This window comes from Musa acuminata, chromosome BXJ2-9, assembly GCF_036884655.1.
Source record: "Musa acuminata AAA Group cultivar baxijiao chromosome BXJ2-9, Cavendish_Baxijiao_AAA, whole genome shotgun sequence".
Classification (NCBI taxonomy): Eukaryota; Viridiplantae; Streptophyta; class Magnoliopsida; order Zingiberales; family Musaceae; genus Musa; species Musa acuminata.
The window spans coordinates 6,327,000-6,348,923 of record NC_088346.1 but is presented as its reverse complement, the minus strand read 5'-3'; the positions used below and the strand labels follow the sequence as shown (position 1 = coordinate 6,348,923).

The 21,924-nt window shown below is 39.5% G+C and overlaps 4 protein-coding genes across 4 annotated transcripts; 2 read left to right on the top strand and 2 right to left on the bottom strand.

Moving 5' to 3' along the window:
* Positions 1-3,388: 3,388 nt before the first annotated feature.
* On the top strand, positions 3,389-5,293 carry LOC135623358 (RING-H2 finger protein ATL65-like). The gene has a single exon (XM_065126230.1). The coding sequence runs from the start codon at positions 3,443-3,445 to the stop codon at positions 4,712-4,714; it is 1,272 nt and encodes a 423-aa protein (XP_064982302.1). The 5' UTR covers positions 3,389-3,442; the 3' UTR covers positions 4,715-5,293.
* A 697-nt stretch (positions 5,294-5,990) lies between these two features.
* LOC103997341 (cold-regulated 413 plasma membrane protein 2) lies at positions 5,991-9,922 on the bottom strand. The gene is made up of 4 exons (XM_009418522.3): positions 9,672-9,922; positions 8,211-8,318; positions 7,679-7,749; positions 5,991-6,449 (listed from the first exon to the last, which is right to left on the bottom strand). Exons 1-4 carry the CDS (start codon positions 9,854-9,856, stop codon positions 6,196-6,198), a joined length of 618 nt encoding a protein of 205 aa, XP_009416797.1. The 5' UTR covers positions 9,857-9,922; the 3' UTR covers positions 5,991-6,195.
* Positions 9,923-12,704: 2,782 nt separating this feature from the next.
* On the top strand, positions 12,705-16,582 carry LOC135622841 (thioredoxin-like protein HCF164, chloroplastic). The gene is made up of 5 exons (XM_065125078.1): positions 12,705-13,062; positions 14,017-14,232; positions 15,233-15,336; positions 15,776-16,103; positions 16,255-16,582. Exons 1-4 carry the CDS (start codon positions 12,862-12,864, stop codon positions 16,056-16,058), a joined length of 804 nt encoding a protein of 267 aa, XP_064981150.1. The 5' UTR covers positions 12,705-12,861; the 3' UTR covers positions 16,059-16,103; positions 16,255-16,582.
* Positions 16,583-17,219: 637 nt separating this feature from the next.
* LOC103997343 (uncharacterized) lies at positions 17,220-21,046 on the bottom strand. The gene is made up of 8 exons (XM_009418524.3): positions 20,890-21,046; positions 20,612-20,777; positions 19,982-20,040; positions 18,606-18,724; positions 18,266-18,503; positions 18,057-18,180; positions 17,728-17,826; positions 17,220-17,536 (listed from the first exon to the last, which is right to left on the bottom strand). Exons 1-7 carry the CDS (start codon positions 20,947-20,949, stop codon positions 17,747-17,749), a joined length of 846 nt encoding a protein of 281 aa, XP_009416799.2. The 5' UTR covers positions 20,950-21,046; the 3' UTR covers positions 17,220-17,536; positions 17,728-17,746.
* Positions 21,047-21,924: the final 878 nt, after the last annotated feature.

The window sequence follows — 21,924 nt, the reverse complement described above, 5'->3', positions numbered from 1 at the left end:
TACATGCTTCGAAATGCACATCGGTTAATTGTTATGCATTATTGAGCCAGCAAGATGATTAACGTCTTAGTCACCAAAGGGTTTTCTCCACTTGCTGAGATAAAATTGTATGGATCCCACATTGATGGGAGTTTGGCACACTGGATCATATATGTATATATTAAATGCATTGCAGCATCTCAACATGTAGATCGTCTTGTTAATTTAATTGATCCCATAACTCATATAAGCTTCAAGGTTAGATATAGATATGAATACATCATTTTAAACAACACTCCTTCAAATACAGAGACAACACAACTAGATATATTTACCGATTAGTTACAGAAAGCAATCTGTTTATGTAAATGTCAAAGATGCTCGTCTTGAGGCAAGACAGGTCATGGATTGAATCCTCTAATTCTTTCTTCACCAGCGTTGAAGATAAGGAAGCACAGATTCAAACACCGGTTAGTAAGATGCATAACAAATGGAATTTCGAGGTTCGACCATACAAAGAGATCATACGAACCAGTGCAGTACCAATTGGTATATCATTTTTAGTGATACCAGATGGTAATGCTTCGGTATGTAATGACCTACAGTAAAATCTGACAGTGGAATTTTTGGTCAAGAAGATAAGACATGGAGTTTATTTTCTTTCAAAGAGCAATTATTCTGGACTCTTATGAACATAGGGTTGAAAAGTATGGAAAAGTACGAGAATTCCACTAGTGCTTTCTTAGTTACCAGATTCATCTTCCTCTATCAGTCTTTATAGCATTCAACCATGTATCGATCGAAGACAACTTATATCTTCAAAAGATTAAAAATAAAAGATATTGCCAGTCCCCTCGACACAATGATTGTAGAGCCTTTTTGGCTTTGAATTAGTGTCGTTACACATGCATAGCCATGTCTTGAAAGAAGATTTGCCATGGTTACATAAGAAAAGCACAATTAGAAGAGCACATGTTATTTTCTAATGTATATACAACAAATAAAGACAAACGACAAATGTCAGCCCAAAGATAATGTGCAATAGTGAAGACAAAGGATTGCAATTCTGCTCAGGCCATTTCGTACCATTCGGAATTTCCCGGTTATAGTGTGAACCAGTTAATTTCCGACGATCCACATGCAGCACAGGACTTACTGCCCGGTAAGTCCTATGAGCCAGGCTTATCATCCCAGGGCACCCAAAACTACAATCCCATAGGACCAGGCTTACCATCCAGGGCAAGGATCAGGTACCCAAAACTACAATCCCTGGTGCAGAAGATCCAGCCCTTTTGTAAAGGCCGATTGCACTTCAAGTATAAAAGTGGTATAGATAAGGTCAATGCTTTCAGGGGTAGCAACAACATATTCATGGACATCCTTGATCATGAAACAAACCTTCATGAAGCAACTAAGTGATAAAAGATGCCAGCAGCACACAAACAAGATGGAGGATCTATATGATAGAGAAAGAGGGAGGAATGAGATGTGGCAAAGAAATAGATATCAATCTCTGTCTATAGAACATATAAAATCAACTATTATGTAACAAAGATTTTCCCAGTTCAAAGAGGAGAAACGCTTACATGGATTTTAGACCTACATGATGGAGAAAAGCTCATCTTGTCAAACACAAATTCTTATTAAGAACTCAGAACTCTTTAGATGGGAATCCTAATAGCTATACAGGTTAGCAACCTATATATAATCAGATCAAGTCTTGTAAACACCAAATAGTGTTAAAGATGACTCAAACACTCCCTATGTAGCTACTAAAATAACTACAAGAACAATCTAAAAGGGACTTTGTATGAGCCTAAAAGGGACCTCTACAGACTGGACCGATGCTGGGCTCTTTCTTGCTGGAAAAGACGAATCATGATGCACACGGGCTATCCAAATCTGTACCTTGTTGAATCAACACGTATATGGGTCCATTTGATGTTCCAAGGCTTGATACAGCAGAATAAGCCTTGGCAAAGTTCAAGGCTGATGGAAGAGGTTCAAGGATCTGCAAGAGTGTGGCAAGGCCACATATTTATAGATTGACAATCTCGGAACTGATGGCCAAAAGGGTTAGTGTGTTTCTTGACAAAGAATGATAAGGTATAGAATATTATACTTGTAATACCTCACATCGAAAATGGGTAAGATTAAAATTGTGAGTATTCTACTATTAATTTTAGCTTAAGTAATTTGACCAATGATTTAAATCAGAATTAATAGGAATGATGAGGTAGCTCGAGTAAGCCCGGGTACTATGTTACGGCTAACTGATCATGCCATTCATAGATCACGGACAACAACATTAGCATATTGAAAACCAAAAAAAAATTCCATTATAAAGCGATTAGAAGGGATCAAATCAAGACCTCCAATCTCTCTGCCGATTCAAGAATGAAAAATCTTCAAAACCAATTACGTTCCACTATGATTCATGATAGACGGGACCAAGAAGGGAAGAACCTGATGCGAGGGAAGAGAGGCCTTCAAAGTTCGAGCTTGAGCTCCTCCTTCTCCCGGGAAAGGTAATGGAGAACGTACGGAGTGACGCGGATGACGGCGATCCACGCGCCCATGATGGTGAGATGGGTCTTCAGCTTCTTGTACGCCGTGGCCTTGTCCGGCCGCCGGGGAAAACCTCCCAAGAACATCCTTTTCTTCTCTCCCTCCCTCGCCGCTCTCTCGAAAAACCCTAGCCGTCGATCTGAAGCCTCGCGAAAGCCGATGGGTAACTTGCGGAGACGGTTTATATAGGACGCGACCAAGTCGCTAATGGGCTTGTTTGGGCCAAATGTGGGTTCTTGAAGCTTGACTTGAATACGAATGATGTATAACTTTACGTTGAAGAGAAGACTAATTAATAATGATTTGATTAGCAGATCTTGAAAGAAAGTTAATAATAGGTGGATTATTTCTTTTATTTCTGCCATGTGTTTTAATTATTCTTTGAATTTTAGCAAATGAAGCACTTTATTTTAGACTGGTAATTAATACTTTCGCCGCTAATGTTGAACTTAAAATACAAAGAAATTAGATCAAATTGTGTTACAAGATAAAGACGACAATAATATTGGGAAAAGCATTTATTGTTCAAATTAATAATAGATTTTTTTTATCAGGGTAAAAAATGGGTATCGCGGGTTATATATACCAGTCACGTGCAGACCTCGTGATCGCTCGCAAGTATCTAAAGCCGCTTACGGAGGGAGGGCTACTGCTACTACGAAGCCGCCTTCGTCGAACCAAAGACTCGCGATACACGTCCGGTGTCCCTCGGGAACACCTACACCGTGCTCTCCGCATTAAATACGAACTCGAATTATGGTTCGATTCACCACATGTGATTACCCGTTACCCAGGACCAGGTTAAGTTATAAGACTCGTGCAGAAACATTTTCAATTACAAACAGTGGCCAACCCACGCCTACGGTGGAAAATAAAGTTGAAGCGAGCCTCCGCGATGGCCTTCTTCCGCTGCTTCGTTCCGCTTCCTCCCACCGCCGAGATGACAACGATGGCGGCGCCGCCCATCGCACCGTCTGCGGCATACGAGTTCGCGTGGGGGCCGTCCCCAGTCACCACCGGCGGCAGCGAGCCAAACCTGCCACGGATCACCCCCGACTTCAGCCCACCGCTCATCGCGATGGTGGCCGTCGTCGGCACCGCCTTCCTCATCGTCCTCTACGCCCGGATCCTCTCTCGACAGTTCCGCCTCCTCCGCCGTCGTTGGCGCCGATGGCGCCGGCGACGGCGGCTTCTTCAGTCCACGGCCGCGGCGTCCGACCTGGAGTCCCCTCCGCCCTTCGGCGGCGCCGCGTCCTTCGGTTCATCCTCGGACTTGTTCCTCTCACCCTACGGCCTCGACGACGCGGCCATTAAGGCCCTGCCCGTGTCCCTCTTCTCACGGGCCAAGGCCAAGCAGCTGGCCGTCACGAACCGCGAATGCGCGGTGTGCTTGTTGGAGTTCGAGGACGACGACACGCTCCGCACGCTGCCCCTGTGCGCACACGCCTTCCACATGGACTGCATCGACGTGTGGCTCCGCTCCCACGCTACCTGCCCCCTCTGTCGCGCCGCCGTGCTCCGCCACGAGGCTATTTTCGCCCCTATGCGCGCCGCCCGGATCCGCCCCAGTCTCGACGACATCCTCCTCGTGGACCCACCGCCGGACCCCGGCGGCGTGGCGATACTTCCGGACCCCGACCCGGACCCGGACCCGGAGATCACCCCTGCGGCAGCGTCCCCGCTTCACACCGAGGACCGCTTCGGCCCGCGGGACTTCCTCCTTAAGCGCTCCTACTCGTTCGGCTTCGAGCGGAGCCTGGCCGCGGAGCGCATGGTGCTGGAAGCGTCGACGGCGTCGCCATGGCGGTACCGCCAGCACCGGTTGGGCTTCTGGAGCAAGCGCTGGCCATCGCCGTTCGGGGGATCCTACTCCGCGTCGCGAGCACCGCGCGTCTTCTCCTTCCGCTCCTACCGCGGCGCCGCAGCCGCCGCAACCCTGGCCAAGTCCCCGGCCTTCTTCAAGCGTCGCGGTTTCTTCCCACTCTCGTCGGAGCCGAGCGGGCGGCTAAGCACCGGCGCTGGACCATCATCTCGCCGGAGCCGATCGATGACGAGTCCATCCTCCCTCCTCCTGCGCCCGACGCCGTCATCCTCCCTGACATTCTCCTCGAGCCGGATCCGGTGCGGGGACCCGGAGGCGCTGTTGTCCCCGGACCGGTTGAAGTAATCGACGGTAGTCGGTGGTGGCGGTGACGGACAGAGAGAGAGAGAGAGAGGTGCTGGGATGAGGTGGAGCTCCTTAATGGCGGGTCGCATGCCTCAATTAAATGACCTGCCTGCCCGCTTTAATGACGAGTAAAAGAGTGAGAGAGAGACAGAGAGAGAGAGAGAGAGAGAGTCTTTTCTTCCTTTCGAATATATATCCCCTCCCCCCTCTCTCTCTCTCTCTCTCTCTCTCTCTCTCCTCCGTGTCTGCTGTTCTCGCTGCGCGGCGGTTGGTTGGAAGCATTAATGTGGCTATTTCATCGAAGCAGTCGATGGAGGAGGAAGGGGGTGGTGGTGGATGGAAATGAAGTACCGGGAAAGGCGGAAGCGGAGACGTGGGGGAGGACGTGGCTGGCACGTTCCACTCGGCCCATGTAGAACAGGGTAGAAGGCCTTCGCCTCACCCGTCTCTCTTACCCGCCCTGCGACTTCATGACACGCCGTGAGTTATTCATCGTTCCTCCTCTTGTAGTTTCTGTTTCTGGGTGTTGTGCTGTTGCGACAGTTGGACATAAAATAAATAGTTGGAATTTAATTTCAAGGATAGCTGCTACGCATCCTTTTCCTTCATTTCTACATCACACTTAATTTGGCCGAAAAGATGGGAGGACGTAAAACATAATAAAATATAATATCTTAATTAAATGTCATTTTAAGTCCAAATCGCTCGGAGGTTTATGGCATTTTCTTTCCTTACCAATTTGACAGGAAAAAATAAATAAATAAATGTTATGTTAATTTAAGAACCTTTGGTCAACGGTCAACATTATTTATAGTTATGTAGATGTGAGTTATTTTTATGCATTTTATACTAATTCCCTAAATATATAAAATAAAATTATTATCTGTGGTTTAATATTAAAAAAAAAAGTGATTACCGATAATTTTGTATTATTTTTTTTCTTGGATTCTTGTTTTAATTCTCTTAAATTTGTTTTTTTATTTATTGACAAAGAATAAGAAGGCATTTCTATAAATATATTAATATTTTCATCAAGCAGTTGTAGTATGATTCCTGGAATAACGAAGAATTATTAGTCTGAAATATGGGGACCAATAATACTTAAACTAAAATTCTAGTCTGAGAAAAATAAAACTAAAATTATAGACGGTAAGATGTGGAATGTGACCAAACAGGACCTTCAAATCATAGAAAGTACACATGATCACATAGCCATGTCCATGTTTCAGAGGTGACACTCGAACAGCTTCTTTGAAGTTGACCTTAATGCAACCAGTCATCATAATTTTAGATAAGTTTTCACCAATATATCTAAGTTAGAGGTTTTCACAGTAATAGTTGCTCACAAATTTACACAGCAAAGCCTTCACCTTTCAAATGAGAACAGCACTTCACAAACAGAATTCACATCTGGTAGACAAACGAATACACTCTCATAGCCAGACAACAACTTTTTTGGAGCCCTAATGGCGACGGGTGCCCTACAGAAAATGCAGGACCAAGCGCCAGATAGGGTAAACCAAAAGGAGAATGATGCCAATGCTGTTTGAGACACCATGGCTCTTTGTGAATGAGTTTCTAAAGCCACCCGACGCCCGGATGTGCTCCTGAAGGAGGTAACAGCCAATGGCCAGACATATGAAGACGCCGACGACGCCGTCTCTTATCGTGTAAGCGAAAAATCCAGGAGAAACCACCAGGAGGAGGATCAATGCTCCAGGCATTTCCAACCAGTCTGCAGAGCCAAATGTATCAAATGAAAAAGAATAGTTTCAAATTCGCCTCATATCATGGTAAAATGCAATACTCTATGATATGCTCTCGGACAATAATAGTAAATGTGAGAACTCCAGCGAAAAGCAAAGCATGAGTGAAAAAAAAAAGGGCCTGTATTTATAAGATAAACTTGAAAAACGATCGTCCTATGAAAATTAATGTGTGCCTTATAATTGATAAGTTATCGCAGAAACTTCCATACATAGGACTAACTTCAATGTAAAAATGCTAGAATCCACAATTATCTTGTTGGAAACAATTACATACTCTTCCTGCTTCTTTAAGTTTTGGCAAAACTACCAAGTCAACCCACATTTGAAGGGAAAAAGCTTTACGAACAATATGTTATTGATGAAATCACTCATGCTCAAAATCGAACAATTTATAACCGGGAGAAAATGATGGAAGCCCAGTGAAAGCAAGGCCTGTCTTTAACAGACATTTGATTTGAGGGAGATCATTCCCCGACAAAGTGTATTGTGAGAATTAATATAACAATACATAATGCAAAGTTATCTTTTCGATAAATACCCCTGATCATATATCCTTGATTTTGATCGATAACCTCGTTGGAACTTCTTAAGTGGAAAAGAAGATTAAGGTAGCTGGCAACATTCCATCTCCAACTAAACCATAATAATGGACTACAGATTGAGTGGATTAGAGTATTGTCATAGATTTCCAGAACTTAGAATCAGAGAAAATATCCTATACATATGTCCAAATAGATCTGCTTATTTCAAAATGGATCTAATTTGGACATGTTCAGTGTAGGAATTTTGCTCGTGATTCTCTATACAGAAGATCTGATTATTTCCTGGTAGATATGTGCGGAAATCGAGTAGGTCAATTTTACCAATATGAAAAAGAAAGTGGAATCTATTTAGCAGCGCAAAAATATAGGATAAACAGTGCAGAAATATGAATCGCTATGTGATATATCTGCTTAATTACTGGTAGGTGCATGAGGAAGTAAAATATAGAGCAATATGAAATAGAAAGCGGAAACTATCTAGCAATGCAAATATGTAGGATAATTCTGGCACCAATCAGAACTTAATAAATATCAATCATTATGTATGGAGCATATGCATTTGAGCACATTTGCCAAACATACTTGCCATGCTAGATCACACAAGTAAGATTAAGGATATGATGAAGCAAGCTAGACTATATTGGGTTCAGTACCTGGGAAATGCCGAGGGAAGAAAAGGCGCAGGACAACAGCAATAAATGCAATCCATTTTCCAAATTCCCCTCTGCAAGTTAATAGAAGGATGATGAAATATATATCACAGAAAAGAGAAACTATAAATAATCATAGGATAACTAAAAACGTGATCTGCTGTCTGGGGAAGATATGAGTGTCTACAACATCTTTCTCATCCAAATAAAAGAAAGAAACAATGTCCATATGACCATGTCACATAAATTAATATTTTTTTAGCAAACCGTTGATAGGCTATGCTTATTACTGACTCTATCTCGTACATTCTGCCTAAGGGTTCAGTCTGAACTGTTAAACCTGCTGATCATTTAGAACCTTCAAACAACCTCACAATCCTTGGTGAAAACCAAGACCTTGGAGCGATAAACCATTATGTATTGTTGGTAGAAGGATATCAATCTGCGTAACATGATTGATGCAACTAATATTTACCTTCATTCTATGGTGCTTCCAAACAAATTTCCAAATGAAAAAAAGGAACAAAGTGATCACCTCAGTAAAGAAAATAGTACAGATGGCAGGCTCAAGAAGATATATGGAATTAAAAGTGAAGTCAACATGTTTGTCCTCCAGTTAGTTCGATCAAGGATCAACAGATATCTGCAGAAGAAGAAACAAAAAATGAGAATTTTATGTAATTGGAGAGCAAAGCTCTCGTTTTATAGACAACTATGGTTATTATGTCAAGATGTCAAGATGTTGTTAGTTGCACTGAAAAGTCATATTATCTACTAGTTTGTGATTACAGAGGCAATTACATAAAAGCATGGAAGTTATAGATAAAATTGGTGGTGAAATTGCATAATTCGTCAACATATGCTACATGATCAGATTAACTATGTATCCAAGTTTACATCCAACATATTAGAGATCACAAGAAGAATTGGAACAGGCTATATCATAGATTAGACCTAATAAATAAGAAGTATACCAAAAAAATTTATACTTATTCCTAAAAGTTACCCAAAATAAATCTCATCTATGGTTTAGTCCTCACTCATCTGAGTACACAATGTAAATGCTTCGATGCCCTGGAGATCATTGAATAGTTCACCAATGCATTTATCTTCAACATATCTGCTGCTACGCTGATTACCGACCAATCCTCGCGTTATCACTTTCTCTAATCCAACATTTACAGAATATTGCACATTCAAGGTTTGCAGTTGATCTATCATTTTTTAGCTTGCTACAATATGTTAACAGCAAACCATTCTATTTTTTTCATCTAAGTTATAAAAAACTAAATTGAATTAAGAAAGAAACTTAATCTATTTTTTTTAATAATAATTTAACTGAAAAACAATGTGCCAAAAAAACATCATGATATTCTTTGTTATCATCTTATTTCGATTCGAATGTTTCAGAGAACATGTAATCTCTGTGGCTATAAAGAATGGATCCATCTTTTCGCCCGATAGGATGCAATCCGGTATCCACATGAAGAAACCTTACCCCACATAGGAAGGTTATTTACTACAACCATTAAACGTATGGATGTCTGTCATTTTCAAGAATAAGTGATCATCACGATTTTCTTTAAAAAATAATACACAAGATTGTTTCAGCTCTTTCAACAGTAAATCTACATATCAAGAAGACAAACTCATACATAAATTACGACTTACAATCATGCGATTCTAAAAGATGAGTAGGGCACAATTCAGCACTCGGTCAAAAACCTAACAATTTGTTTGTCCTATGTCGAGAAAAAGAAGAAAACCCCGAGATCAGAACCCACAGGACACGTTAGATCGCTAGTTCTCTAATTCTGATTACCACGGAAGCAACCGCAAATCCGCGGAATGCGAAAAGGCCAAAGGAAAGAAAAGACACCCGAGATCAGAATCGATGGTTCCCATCAGAATACGGCATATATACAGAATCATCAATGAACGGGCAAAAAGAGAAGGCGTAAGAGAAAGGAAACAAACGAAATCGAGGAAAACCGACATGGCGGCGAAGGAAGCGAGGAACTTGAAAAAGGTGGTGCCGACGCCTAGCCCGCCGCCGACCATGAGGGCGTGGTTGGCGAGTTTCCTGGCGGCGACCCCAAGCTCCTTCAGATCCGATTGGATCAGGTCGTCCCCGCCGACGGGAGCGTAGCCCGTCTTCATCCTCAGGTACTCGTTCGTCATCTCTCTCTCTCTCTCTCTCTCTCTCTCTCTTTCTCTCTCGCCGGCTCTTTTCTTCGAGGAAGTCTCGGACGAACTCCGGAGAGATTTAAAGCCAGCGAGGGAGGACACGTGGACGGATCACGTTTAACTCGTTCGTTTTCTCGTTGGCTCCGTTTACGGTAATGGTTTGCGTGCCCGTCACCCATTAACCCGTATTCTACCTGCTCCGCAACTGGATAAATGTAAGCAGCAAAACTATGGGACCCACAAAGAACATCCAATAATAGCGCAGGTAATTCAACGGGCAACTTTAGTAGGTAGGCAAAAGTACTTTTGCGCGTTTTACTCTTTCGTCCGACTTTCTTCAAACCGTCACGTGGTCGCACGAAGTGACCCACGACCTTACGTGGTAGCCAATTGGTGAAAGAAAGCGATAATAAAGTAGACCCCACTTAAATCCGCCTCTTTATCCAATAGTAGTGCAGGTATCTGCTCGATCAACGTGTGTCTGTACCAAAGTCGGTACACGCAGTTTTGTCGGCATACGAGAGCTGGAAATTTCTCGGCTAGCATAGCCGTTGAGCTGATTCCTCCGATCCCTATTCACATCACACATATATTCTAATCCAATCAAAGAAAACTCGAATTCTCTCTCTAATTGGCTTTGACATGCATAGATCTCCAAAAGCAATCCGCTATTAAAGAATCCGGTGTAGCTACTAAAATAAATATAAATAAAAAAAACTAAACAAGTTTTTAGGTGTATTAATGCACATTCAACCCGATTATGATTCTTATTCATCAGATTTGAGATAAATACCTTATCATCACATGACCGATATATAATCTCCACCTAATTAACACATTAGTCTCGATTACTCATTATAACTATTGTCATTGTGTCAATTGAGAGATTGACTCAAGTTTTGACATTATTACAATTGATAAATATCACACTATAAAAAAATTTTCTAAGATACATCGAATCTATTTTATCATAATCGCATTAATATAGATTCGACGCGATCGAATCCTTCAACTATTAAATATCAAAATGATTTTTTCAAACATATTTATGATATAATCTTGCAATGTCTCAACTTAGTCTCAAGATTAATACGAAAAAGGATATTGCTTAATTTCACTTAAAATCATCAATTTTTTTTTTAAAAAAGCTAATTGATTTTTTTTTTTTTTGGATCGTATTGTCGTTCTTCCCATGCCCACTGTAATGGTGTTAAGTCAACTCCGCTCTTTTTTTGGTATTGTCGTTCTTGTCATGCCCACCGTATGGTGGTTATTAAGTCAACTAGAAATAGAAAAAGATAATATATTACGTAAATATGAGTACGTGTATCCTTAGGAACCAATCAAGCAAAATTGTAATAGCATGCATGGCCTCTACCAAATGAGTGGGCATAAGGACACCCTCCTCATCTAAATAATACGTGTCATCACATCAAGATGGTGGATGCATATATATATATATATATATATATATAGTTACAAGATTGCGATCGCAGGATGAGGATGGATTAGCTTTGGATTCTTGCATCAGAGATTGACCAAAGCGATGGAGAATTTGAGTACGGAATCCACGTCCAGATGAGGGTGAGAAAGGTAGCTTCTTCTTTCTTGTTGCTTGCTTGTGTATATAATATACTACATCCTTCTACTTGCTTACTGCTCTTAGAGAGAGAGAGAGAGAGAGAGAGAGAAAGAGAGAAGAATAATTAATGTTAATGTCAGATAAGGTCGGCAACATAGATACCGATGAGATAATGTTGACGAGGAAGTTAACTTAATAATGTTGTTATTCTTTAATCATAAGCCTAATGATTCAATGCACCATCTGATGACTTATCGATGATGATCGAATATATTTATTAAAGCTTCGTCCCCATGATCACCTATCATCTTATAAAAGATGTTTTGATTGCTTTTTTCGTCCGATACGTCTCTAACATAATTTATAAGATCTCCATCAACTCCCTATAACTCAAACTCAGAAGTTAATCTTAGTTGACTTTGAGTCTAACTTAACAACTCTATGCCATTGGTGTTGCTAAGAGTTATCGCTTTATGTTATATAAACTATAATATCTATTGGAAAGAGGGAGAGCCAAAGTGGCAAATCTTATTATCTGTGTTGAGTCCAAGTTTGTCATTAGTAAATAATTTCAGGATAATATTTAATCATAAACAACAACAAGAATGGCAAACTACAACTTTCACTTATTTTAGGAGAACAAAGAAAATATAAGGTGATATGTAATCCTCTGAGTCTTTTAATCAATACAAGAAAATTTCATCTGATATATTTTTATATTTAAAATATTAATATAATTATGATATATAAATTATTTTAAAAATATTTAAAAATTTAAAATCTTATCCGATGTATTTCACATCTTAAACATTGATACGATAGTAATGCACCAAATCAACTATTATTTTTAAAATAATAATAATAATAATAATAATAATTATTATTATTATTATTATTATCACATATTTTTTTAAAAATAATGGATAAAAAAAATCAACAATTAGTTAAAATTTTAATTAATATGGATATCTTTTAAATCGACCCATATGATGATCAAAATATTAGGGTTTTTTAATGTATATTTATATTAAAGAAGGAATAATAAATTCAGGGAGGACTAATAAAATTGTATGATATTTCAAACCAGATTTAAAAACTCCAAATAAAAAGAAAAAGAAACACACAAAAAATGATCCATGAGATTTTTATTTTTATTTTTATTTTTGAAATTGGTGGGTTATTCACACACGCGACAGTGATGAATATTTGGCAAAAACAAATTTATCCCAACCTCTCAAACAACCAAACAAATCGTAACCAAACAAGTCGTCCGCCGGCTGAAGGCTGCTCGCTCCAGCGGCGTCTACTTGGGCCGTGCCACACCACAGGAGGAGGAGACGGCGGCGGCGAGCACCCTAAAACCCCGCGGCCATCAAATCCCCACCCCCCTCTGCTCCCCTCCGATCTAAAGCCGGCAATGGCCCGCGTCGCGTCGAGCCACTTCGGCCTCCTCCGCGAGCTCCCTCCACCTCGCCTCGACCCTTCGGATCTCCCTCGCCGCCTGCGCCAGGCGACCGTCCTCCGCATCCGGTCGACAAGACCCCTCCGCCTCCCCAAGATGGCCTGTCTGGCCGAGTCGAAGCCGGTGGAGCCTCCCCCGATCGAATCCCCTCCCGAGGTGAACCCCAACATCTTCTTCCTCTCCCGACTAAATGTATCTGTTATGTCCTTGAAAGGGCGTAATCACTTTCGGCGGGCAGATCGAACTAACCCGTCGATTCTTGACCAATTCTTTCGTTTAAGATCGATTCAGTAGTTACTGGAATCGTAAAGATAGATTGCTAAGTTGTGGCTTGCCGTTCTTGAATTGTTATTTCTGGGATACAAGGCCACCTGCTATTGTCAAAGAAGATCCGTGAATTCCCCCTCCATCTCCTCCTATTGACCTCCTCCTCCTCCTCTTCCTCTTTTCTGCCTTGTACGAAGAGTTCAGCCGGAGGAGGTCAAGGAAGAGTCGGCAGAGGTGGAGGGTTAGGTCCAGAGATAGATGAGCGGGAGGTCGAGATGGTGGCAAAGGACTGATCCAGAGGTGGAGGGGAAAGAGGAGGTGAAAAAGGAGCTGAGGCTAACATGGCTAGTTTATTTGCATTTTGCCATGTCAACAGTACTCAGATTGATGGATCAGTTCTACCATGTAGGTTAACCTAACTGAGATCGGGTCAACAGTGCTAATATTTCAACATCCAGGGATTAGATGGACCATAAAATTATATAAGGCTTAAAGTGAACATGACACTATAATACATAAATCAATAATGCAATCTCTCCTAAACATGAAATGATGTACAAAGTGTTTGATCAGAGATTATTTTCTACAATAGCCAATACTTTCTCAAGTTGATTCTTGTGGAGGTCCTAATCCACAACTTTATGGATCATAATTCGGGTACTTTTATTGTTAATGTGATCAAGATATCTTTTCCTGGTAATTTCATTATGTTTGGTCAATACATTTATATTTTCTATCTCAGGCTTGGGAAATAACTAATATCTTCTTTGTGAAAGAAAGTTATATTTTGTTGCCTTCAGTATTATTTTCTGCTAAAGATGTTTAATTCAACATTTGTTACAGGATGAAAACACTGCACAACCTGGTGCAGTCGAAGAGGGCAGCCAAGATGCTAGTGTTTCCCAAAGTGCTAACTTTGTAGAATTTCCAAATAAAGATATAAATAGACGAGTAGCTTTGGCTTCTACCCTTGCTGCAGTGGGGCTTTTCATATCAGCACGACTAGATTTTGGTGTTTCTTTGAAAGATCTCTCTGCTGCTGCCATACCTTATGAAGAGGTCAGTTCGTCTTGTTTTCTTATGTTTTGAGCTTCATGTCCTTGCTTGATCACCTTCTTAAGTCCAATGAAGTGTTAGAGATAAAACTTGCATGAGCTCCATCACTTCAATTGCAGTTATTTCTTTTGTTGTTTCACAATTTTGACTGTGGTAATCTTTGACACTGGCAAAAGGAGCCTTGTCGTGTTCTCGATTTGGTCAATTTTATTCATCTTGCATTCTTGCTGTCTTTGGATAGTGTACACAAGTCATTTCGATTAATGCAACTTCAGGAATGTGTTATTTTTCCTTTTTTGTCGATAATTGGGTTATCAAACATTTCAGTGGCATACATAAACAATTGGAGGGACACGTATCCAATTGTGCCTATGGAGATCTCTTAACTAGCAGCTTCAGAGAAGTGGCTCCATCATATATGGATTAAGATTTCAGATGGCTAACTAATGCTGAAACACCAGACATAAGCTTGCTTATTATTCCGCAAAAGGTTTTAAGCATGCATGGTATTTTTTTCTTGGAGGTATGAGGAGTCAATTAGAGGAGAGCACCTGAAGTATTGGTAAGTCATGTAATGTCTGGATGACCTAGCGAACTGATACCAAGATGGATCAATTGTTGTATCAGGAAATTACTTGAGATATATATATATATATATATATATATATATATATATATATATATATATATATATATATATATCCTTTTCTTGAATGACAGATCTTCTCTGATAGCGAGATTAAGGGTTTTGATACTTGAAGATGTCTTCTTGACTCCTCTCGTTCAAGAAGCATAACATAAAGCACTTCTCCTATACCGCAACCTAGTAATGATCTTGTTTGTCAACAGATTGAATTGAACTGAGTTAAAATAGCTGTCATAAGTTACTCTTGTCAATGATGGGATGGTAGAGAGCTAGGTCCATACTAAATTAAACATGCTATCTTAAAAGCCTTCTATATATACATGGTTCTCACCAAATGGTGTATTGCTGTTGTTTCAGGCTCTTGCCAATGGAAAACCCACCGTTGTCGAGTTTTATGCAGATTGGTGTGAAGTTTGTCGGGAGTTAGCTCCACAGATCTTTCAGGTAGAGCAGCAGTTTAGGTAAGATCTTGATTTCTGTATAATGTAAATTAAATATAAATAAACTAAATGCAGTTTCATCAAATATGTGAAAGAAATTTCATCTCCTGTGAAGTATGGACACAGGATCTTATATCATCTATGTAAGATTTCAAGATACTACAATTGCAAAACCCTGCCTGGTGAGTGAGCTTCCCATGTGCTGCATTGGTCCTATGTTATGCTTATTGACAGAGTATCTCCTTTTCTCTGCAATTCACTGCTAATTACCTGCTTGTATGATCTTAGACCTTAATTATACCTTCCTGGTCATTGTTTCCTCTTGTGTGTGACAGATTTCTGACATCACAACTAATGGATAAGATACTAACATTGTAATTCAAAATTCTCGACTAATTAAAGATTTAAAGATATTTTTCTGTCCCTATTTAGAGATTTTTACCAGAGTGGCTTCTGTCAGGAATCAAGTGAATTTCGTGATGTTGAATGTCGATAACACAAAGTGGGAGCAGGAGCTTGACGAGTTTGGAGTGGAAGGCATCCCCCATTTTGCTTTCTTGGATAAAGATGGGAACGAGGAGGGAAATGTTGTGGGCAGACTTCCAAAGCAGTATTTTCTTGAAAATGTTGCTGCTCTCGTTAACGGTGAGCCAACAATACCCCACGCCCGAGTCGTGGGTCAGTACTCAAGCGCGGAAGCCAGGAAGGTGCATCAAGTTGTTGATCCCAGAAGCCATGGTTAATCATGTACCTTTCCTGCTCATAGCTGCTCCCACCCAACAAAATAAGTATGTTCTTTCTGTATCATCTTTAGTAGATGAAAACATCGGCAATTAGCCTATGACTCCTTAAATATATATTCTTTATCTGAGACTCAAAATCTGATTTTTGTTGAGGTTATGAAACTTAAAGCTGATGTTTTTTGTTGTTGTTTTTCAGGCATCTTTGACCTGTGCTGCTGATTGGATCCCAAGTTGCGGAATGTTTTGCTGTGCAAATCTTTGACAATTGTTTTTCTAGATTTCTTATGTGTTCTTCAGTTGATCTATACCACCTTTGTAGTAACAACTTGTGATGTGGCCAATCAATAGGGAAAAGTCTTAGGCCAAGATGGTCAGGTATCCCAAAAAGACGTGTTAGATTGCTGTTTTGATCAGCAGCACCAAGACATTCTTTTATACTCCATCTTGCAGCCTAAGCAATATGAAGGTGGAGTTTAAAGAGGAATCTCTTGCAATAAAACAAAGATACCCATCTTGAACGCCCATACCAAATAGCTAAAAGAGTCAAAAGCAGATCGTTGTTCTATTTCTCTGTCCAGGGAACCTTTCACTAAATTCTTCATGGAATGCTTGGAAGATAACCATCACTTACTTCCTCTTAATTTTTTTTTCCCTTTTTTGATGATAAATCCATCACTCTACAACCAAAAGAAACATTTTATTCTTAGCAGTATAAGACTTGGCAACACAATCCTAGATTTGGTCTACATGCTAGGCTGTCAGAAAAGCTTGAAGGTTAGAGGTTGCAACCATCGTGTTCTCGTGTATTCTTCACCGCGTCTTGTACTCTAAACTAATAACATTCTTTGGTAAAACGGAGTCCATCTTAGTGGATTGAGTTTATATAGGGGAGCTACTAATTGTGTTATCAATCCGAAGCAAAAGGTATCAAATACAACAAACAAATAAGTAATTATAATTTTTAAAATTTCCACATTATGCTCTCAATGAACAACTAAATTACCTTCCCTCACGGAGAGAAGTAACGAAGGGACAACAAGCATTTCCTTTTTTTTTTTTTTTTTGTCGTGACTAGATCACCCGACAATTAATATGAAATATAATGTGGAGTAGACATTTTAAGAGATCATCCTCTAACCAGATCACAAAATTCCTTCAAAGTAAGGAGTAATCCTCAACCAAGGTAAGAGACCTAGATAAACAAATAATTACATGTATATGAATAGTGCAGTTAGGCAGCCAGAGGAGTATCATCTTTTCAGAAAAATGCTCAAAATATGGATGGCTTTATAAAAAAAAAAAAGCGGATATGAGAAACATGAAATCTAGGGTCCGAAGAAACATCATGCATTACCATATCATAGTTGCCATTCTGTCCATTTAAAAGGTTAACAAGCAGTCTGCCATCTCTATCAGCCCTTGGTTCCTAAAGATTGCTAGTACATGCCACAAAAGACAACTTGATTTGTTCCCAATACCTGAAAATTCAAAAAAAAAAAAAAGATTTAATCATTCTTCATGACTTGCAGCATAAAGCAAGAATTGCAATAAATATGATGAACGTTGGCAATTTCACTCAGAAAATCACAAATTTCCTTGTTCAGATAGCAGAAACCATTATACAAAATAAATTCAAATTGGGTTTCATTTGGTCAAAGATGTGTTTTACCATGATAGATGAAAGCAGATCAGAAAAGTGACATATCAGGTGGTGGCCCATAAACTGATTGCCATGATAGTGGTATATTCCACCCACCCTCTACATGCCCTGAAATGGCCAGTCATACAAGTGTAAGAATTCATGAAAAAAGCTCACACTTATTAAAATATTTGAAACAAAGAAAGGGCACTGCAATTATAAAAACATTGATGCAACTGAAAAACTTGTAAAACTCCTGACAGAGTTTCAGTGAAACCAGCTCTAATTGACGAAACATGCAGGCCATTAGATTAAAAAGATAAAGACATCATAATCATAGATCTTTTCTTTGAACTCACCAGATAACTTATCTGGGGTCAGCCTCAACAGTTTGCAGGCTGCATCAGCCAATTGAAAGGAATCTGCAATGTTGTCCCCCTCGGAACAATAGCATAACAAACAAGTAACTTTCAGACCTTTAGCCTACATTCAATATTCCAAACAAGTTATTTGCAACAGTTCTGAGTTACAGGAAAAGCATTCTTTAATGAAGTACCAAAAGGAGTACCTTGCAACAAGAGAACAGAGCAGCAAATGGTAAGCCGGGATAATAGTCATCATGAACCAATTCATCTTCAAAACTGGGCTCATCTTCGTGATCAGTTTTCCCTTCAGCTAGCTCATTAAGATATTTCCATCGTCTCTGAGTTGGATCATATTCCTCAAGCCTCTTAAATCCTAACCTCTCACAATCACTATCGTTTCCATCATTGTTGGTGCTTGAGACATAGTAAACCTGCATATCACTGAATGGCAACCCTATGTCTAATATCACAAAAGCAGGAACCAAAAAGGAAAACATGAAAAAATATTTTTTTTAAAAAACTACAAAGGTAAAGCTCATGTACCTGGATGCGACAATTTTTTTCATTCTACCAGAATCTAGACTTGAAAGAATAATAACATGTTTCTTTCCAATGCTTGACACAAAATCTGCCAAATTCTTTGCAAACTCAACCATCATTCCCTGATATTGAATGGTAATATTAATCTCAAGATAAGAAAGTCAAATATCATAATAAGAAAACAGATAATGCAACAACGGATGTCACGATGTGCACCAGGTGCATCTCAGCTTCTGTAGTTATAGAAATAAATTTTCACTAATGCAACTCTTAGAAATGTTGGACCTGTTGTGCAGATTAAAGCTACGATAAAATCAGATACCAATTCGAACTTATAATGAAGTATACATTATCTTTTCAGCTTTGATGTGTAAAAACTACCACAGGATCTTCTATCTATTACATTATTGTTAGATACCAGAACTCGGTCTTGCAAATTGCTATTGTTGACCATATAAGGGCAGCTACCAGAAAATAGTGAATAAATACACAGAAAATGAACCTGAAGGTGATTGAAAGAGCTTAACATGATACCAACAGGCATGTGTGCTGGTTGAACTTGCACTCAAACATTGGTCAAATACAGGAGCAAAAAATTCTCACATACTGGAAGTAGCATAGCAAAGATTGCTCATAGAACGGGCAGCACAGAAAAACTTCAAGATCCAATTACGTTGTGTACAATTCACAAGAACTACAAATAACAAGTAACATATATTTATATATAATTCAAAAAGCCCTTCCTCCAACCTATTGACAATCTTTTTCCTGTAAGTACTTCATAAACGAAACAAGATAAAAAATAAAGTTCCTATCCGATAATATTTCTTATAGAAAAAAGGTGAAAGACAAACTTGTGATGAAAACTTCCTGGAAGCACTTTACTACAGGCCCAGATCAGTTAATGCTTGATATGCTTATACCGAAAGCTTCTCCCTACTACTAATGCTTAGTATGTTCCTTTGTTTTTCTAAAAAGAGATTTCATGTGCATCAGTTTAGGGCTGCTACTTCTTGAAAATGGATATCACACAATATGCACATTATTGATTCCAAAAGGATGACATCTACAAACTGTCTTCTCTGTGAACAACCCTTGAATGGTTCTATGTCCGAGGTACTTACTTTGAATGCATTATTGTACTTTTAAGTGTCATATGATCTGAGATTACACTTCACCTGAGATCATATCTAATCCTTCGTTGACCATTAAGATCTTATTTTAAGGAAAATAAGCTAACTGATACTCAGATTGATTGTGCAAGAACAGTTTGATCCACTGGTATGTATATTTTCATGAATGACCAGAAAATTGACTAATTGTCATGCACATTAATGGAGTGCAATTGCAATGAAGATTGAAAAATAAGCCAGGCTCACCTTGATAACTGGAGACCTTTGCTGGATAAGAGTTAACGCATGTGGAGGAGATTCGTAAGCTGCAATTGCAAACACCTTAAAATGATTATTATTACACAGCTTGAACAAATAATTAAAGAAAGTATATCAGCATGAGCTACAAACTAAGAGGGCACTGACTGTCAGTGATGACAATTTTAATCTAACCAAAACACTAATGCATGTCTATTGTGACATCATATATTTGGTATAAACTTTAGGAAATGATGTTACCCAACTATCACCTTAATGGTTCCTTCAGACCAAACCTAGAGATATACGGGCACATTGTCGTCGAACATATCTGTGACTGACTTTCTTTCTGGCTAGTGGTAAAACTACCAGCTGACATGCGAAAACAAAAAAGAAAAAAAGGGAAGGCCAGAGCAACCGTTTAACTCTACCATAAGACAAGTAGACAGCATCTAGAGCTTCAGAATGTATAAATATAGATAGGCAAAGCTTCACAGTTAATACAATGTAAAAGAGTATGCCAGTGCCTCAACCATTAAATGAGCGCAATGCATAATGCATTTCCACAAACACCTAGCCGACAACATAAAAGGAGAAGACTTGATGACAAAAATACGAAGCTGGGAGCAAGGAAATTACCCTCGAGGGGCAGCGCAAGGACGCCCTCAGGCTCCGGACCGTAAGCATCATTTCCGGCGCAAGGGAGCAGGGAAGGCTCATCCAAAAACCCAACTCTTTTGGCCCCGGTCGACGAGATCAGGAGATCGACCGCCAACTGCCCGACGTTGCCGATCGACAGCCCTGGCTACCGAATCACAGCACGATCCAACATAAATTGAGGCAATGAAGCCCAAAAGACAACAACGAAGAAGAATGAAACAAAGAAGAAGAGGAGGAGGGCGGTTTATGATGCGAACCAGAAGAATCAAGGGGCAGTCGGCGGACAGGTTTCGGCCTTCCTCGAGGGTGAACTCCATGGAGGGAGGAGGGAGGAGGGAGGAGGACGCACTCGCTCTCGATCGGGTGCTTCGATGCTTTCCGCTCTCTGTTTCCTGCGTGCGTGACAAGGAGGCTGTAACCGCTTTTATACAGCGTTTGCAAGAAAATTGTGCTGCACGCAAGAAAATAAATATACATATCACAAAATTGATATGAACTATTCATTAATAAAATTAATTACATATTTTTAAATAAAATAATATCTATTTAGTAATTTAATTAAATAAAAAATTAATTAACTTCTACGACACTCCCAACATCTTCGTGCAATGACTAATGACATCATACGCTTTTTTCGTAATATAAACATGATTACTTTTGAACATATCGACGTAACTACGAATAAGATTATATATAATATTGTTATAATATGTATGTATGTATATATATGTATAAAATATTATATAAAAAGAGTAACAACCTAATTATTAGAAGACTAACAAGGTTTTTGGTTGATGGTGGTTGCAGCTACTCTACGGAGGTTGATGTTCATTTAATGCCAAGAAAGCAATCTCCTTGCCGGTGATGTAAATGGACAAAATGTCTTTTAAGAGATCGATCATAAAGTCAAAAGTCTACTAATAACTTGTTTCATAAAACATGACCTTTAACAAAAGTCTCAGAGTTGCATGTGGCATAGGAAAGGCCATGTCTCATCATGGACAATAAATATATAGTGGATTTTGCATTAAAGCTACTGCTCCACACCCTATTTGGTCGCACATTAATTTGCTAATAACCTCGTAGCAATCATTTTATATTCAGGTTGCTGCATTTTGTTGCTAATAATCCCTATTATATATCCCAGAGAATTCCCAAACATCAAAAAGTACTCGATAGAATTCAAATGTTATAATTACATTTCACAGTGCGTAGCCCAATGGGTACAGTAATTACTCCACAAAACAGTACTCGCAACAAATATGAGGTCACTGTGCCTTTGATTGGAGGAG

Coding starts and splice junctions, on each gene's coding strand:
- LOC135623358 (XM_065126230.1), top strand. CDS start 3,443: ATGGCCTTCTTCCGCTGCTTCGTTCCGCTTCCTCCCACCGCCGAGATG.
- LOC103997341 (XM_009418522.3), bottom strand. CDS start 9,856: ATGACGAACGAGTACCTGAGGATGAAGACGGGCTACGCTCCCGTCGGC. Junction 8,319..9,671: donor CTCGCTTCCTTCGCCGCCAT/GTCGGTTTTCCT, acceptor CTTCTTCTGCAG/ATATCTGTTGATCCTTGATC. Junction 6,450..7,678: donor CTTCCCTCGGCATTTCCCAG/GTACTGAACCCA, acceptor TTGGCTCTGCAG/ACTGGTTGGAAATGCCTGGA.
- LOC135622841 (XM_065125078.1), top strand. CDS start 12,862: ATGGCCCGCGTCGCGTCGAGCCACTTCGGCCTCCTCCGCGAGCTCCCT. Junction 13,063..14,016: donor CGATCGAATCCCCTCCCGAG/GTGAACCCCAAC, acceptor CATTTGTTACAG/GATGAAAACACTGCACAACC. Junction 15,337..15,775: donor CAGGTAGAGCAGCAGTTTAG/GTAAGATCTTGA, acceptor GGCTTCTGTCAG/GAATCAAGTGAATTTCGTGA.
- LOC103997343 (XM_009418524.3), bottom strand. CDS start 20,949: ATGGAGTTCACCCTCGAGGAAGGCCGAAACCTGTCCGCCGACTGCCCC. Junction 20,778..20,889: donor ACTGCCCCTTGATTCTTCTG/GTTCGCATCATA, acceptor GTGATTCGGTAG/CCAGGGCTGTCGATCGGCAA. Junction 18,181..18,265: donor CTCTGTTCTCTTGTTGCAAG/GTACTCCTTTTG, acceptor TATTGAATGTAG/GCTAAAGGTCTGAAAGTTAC.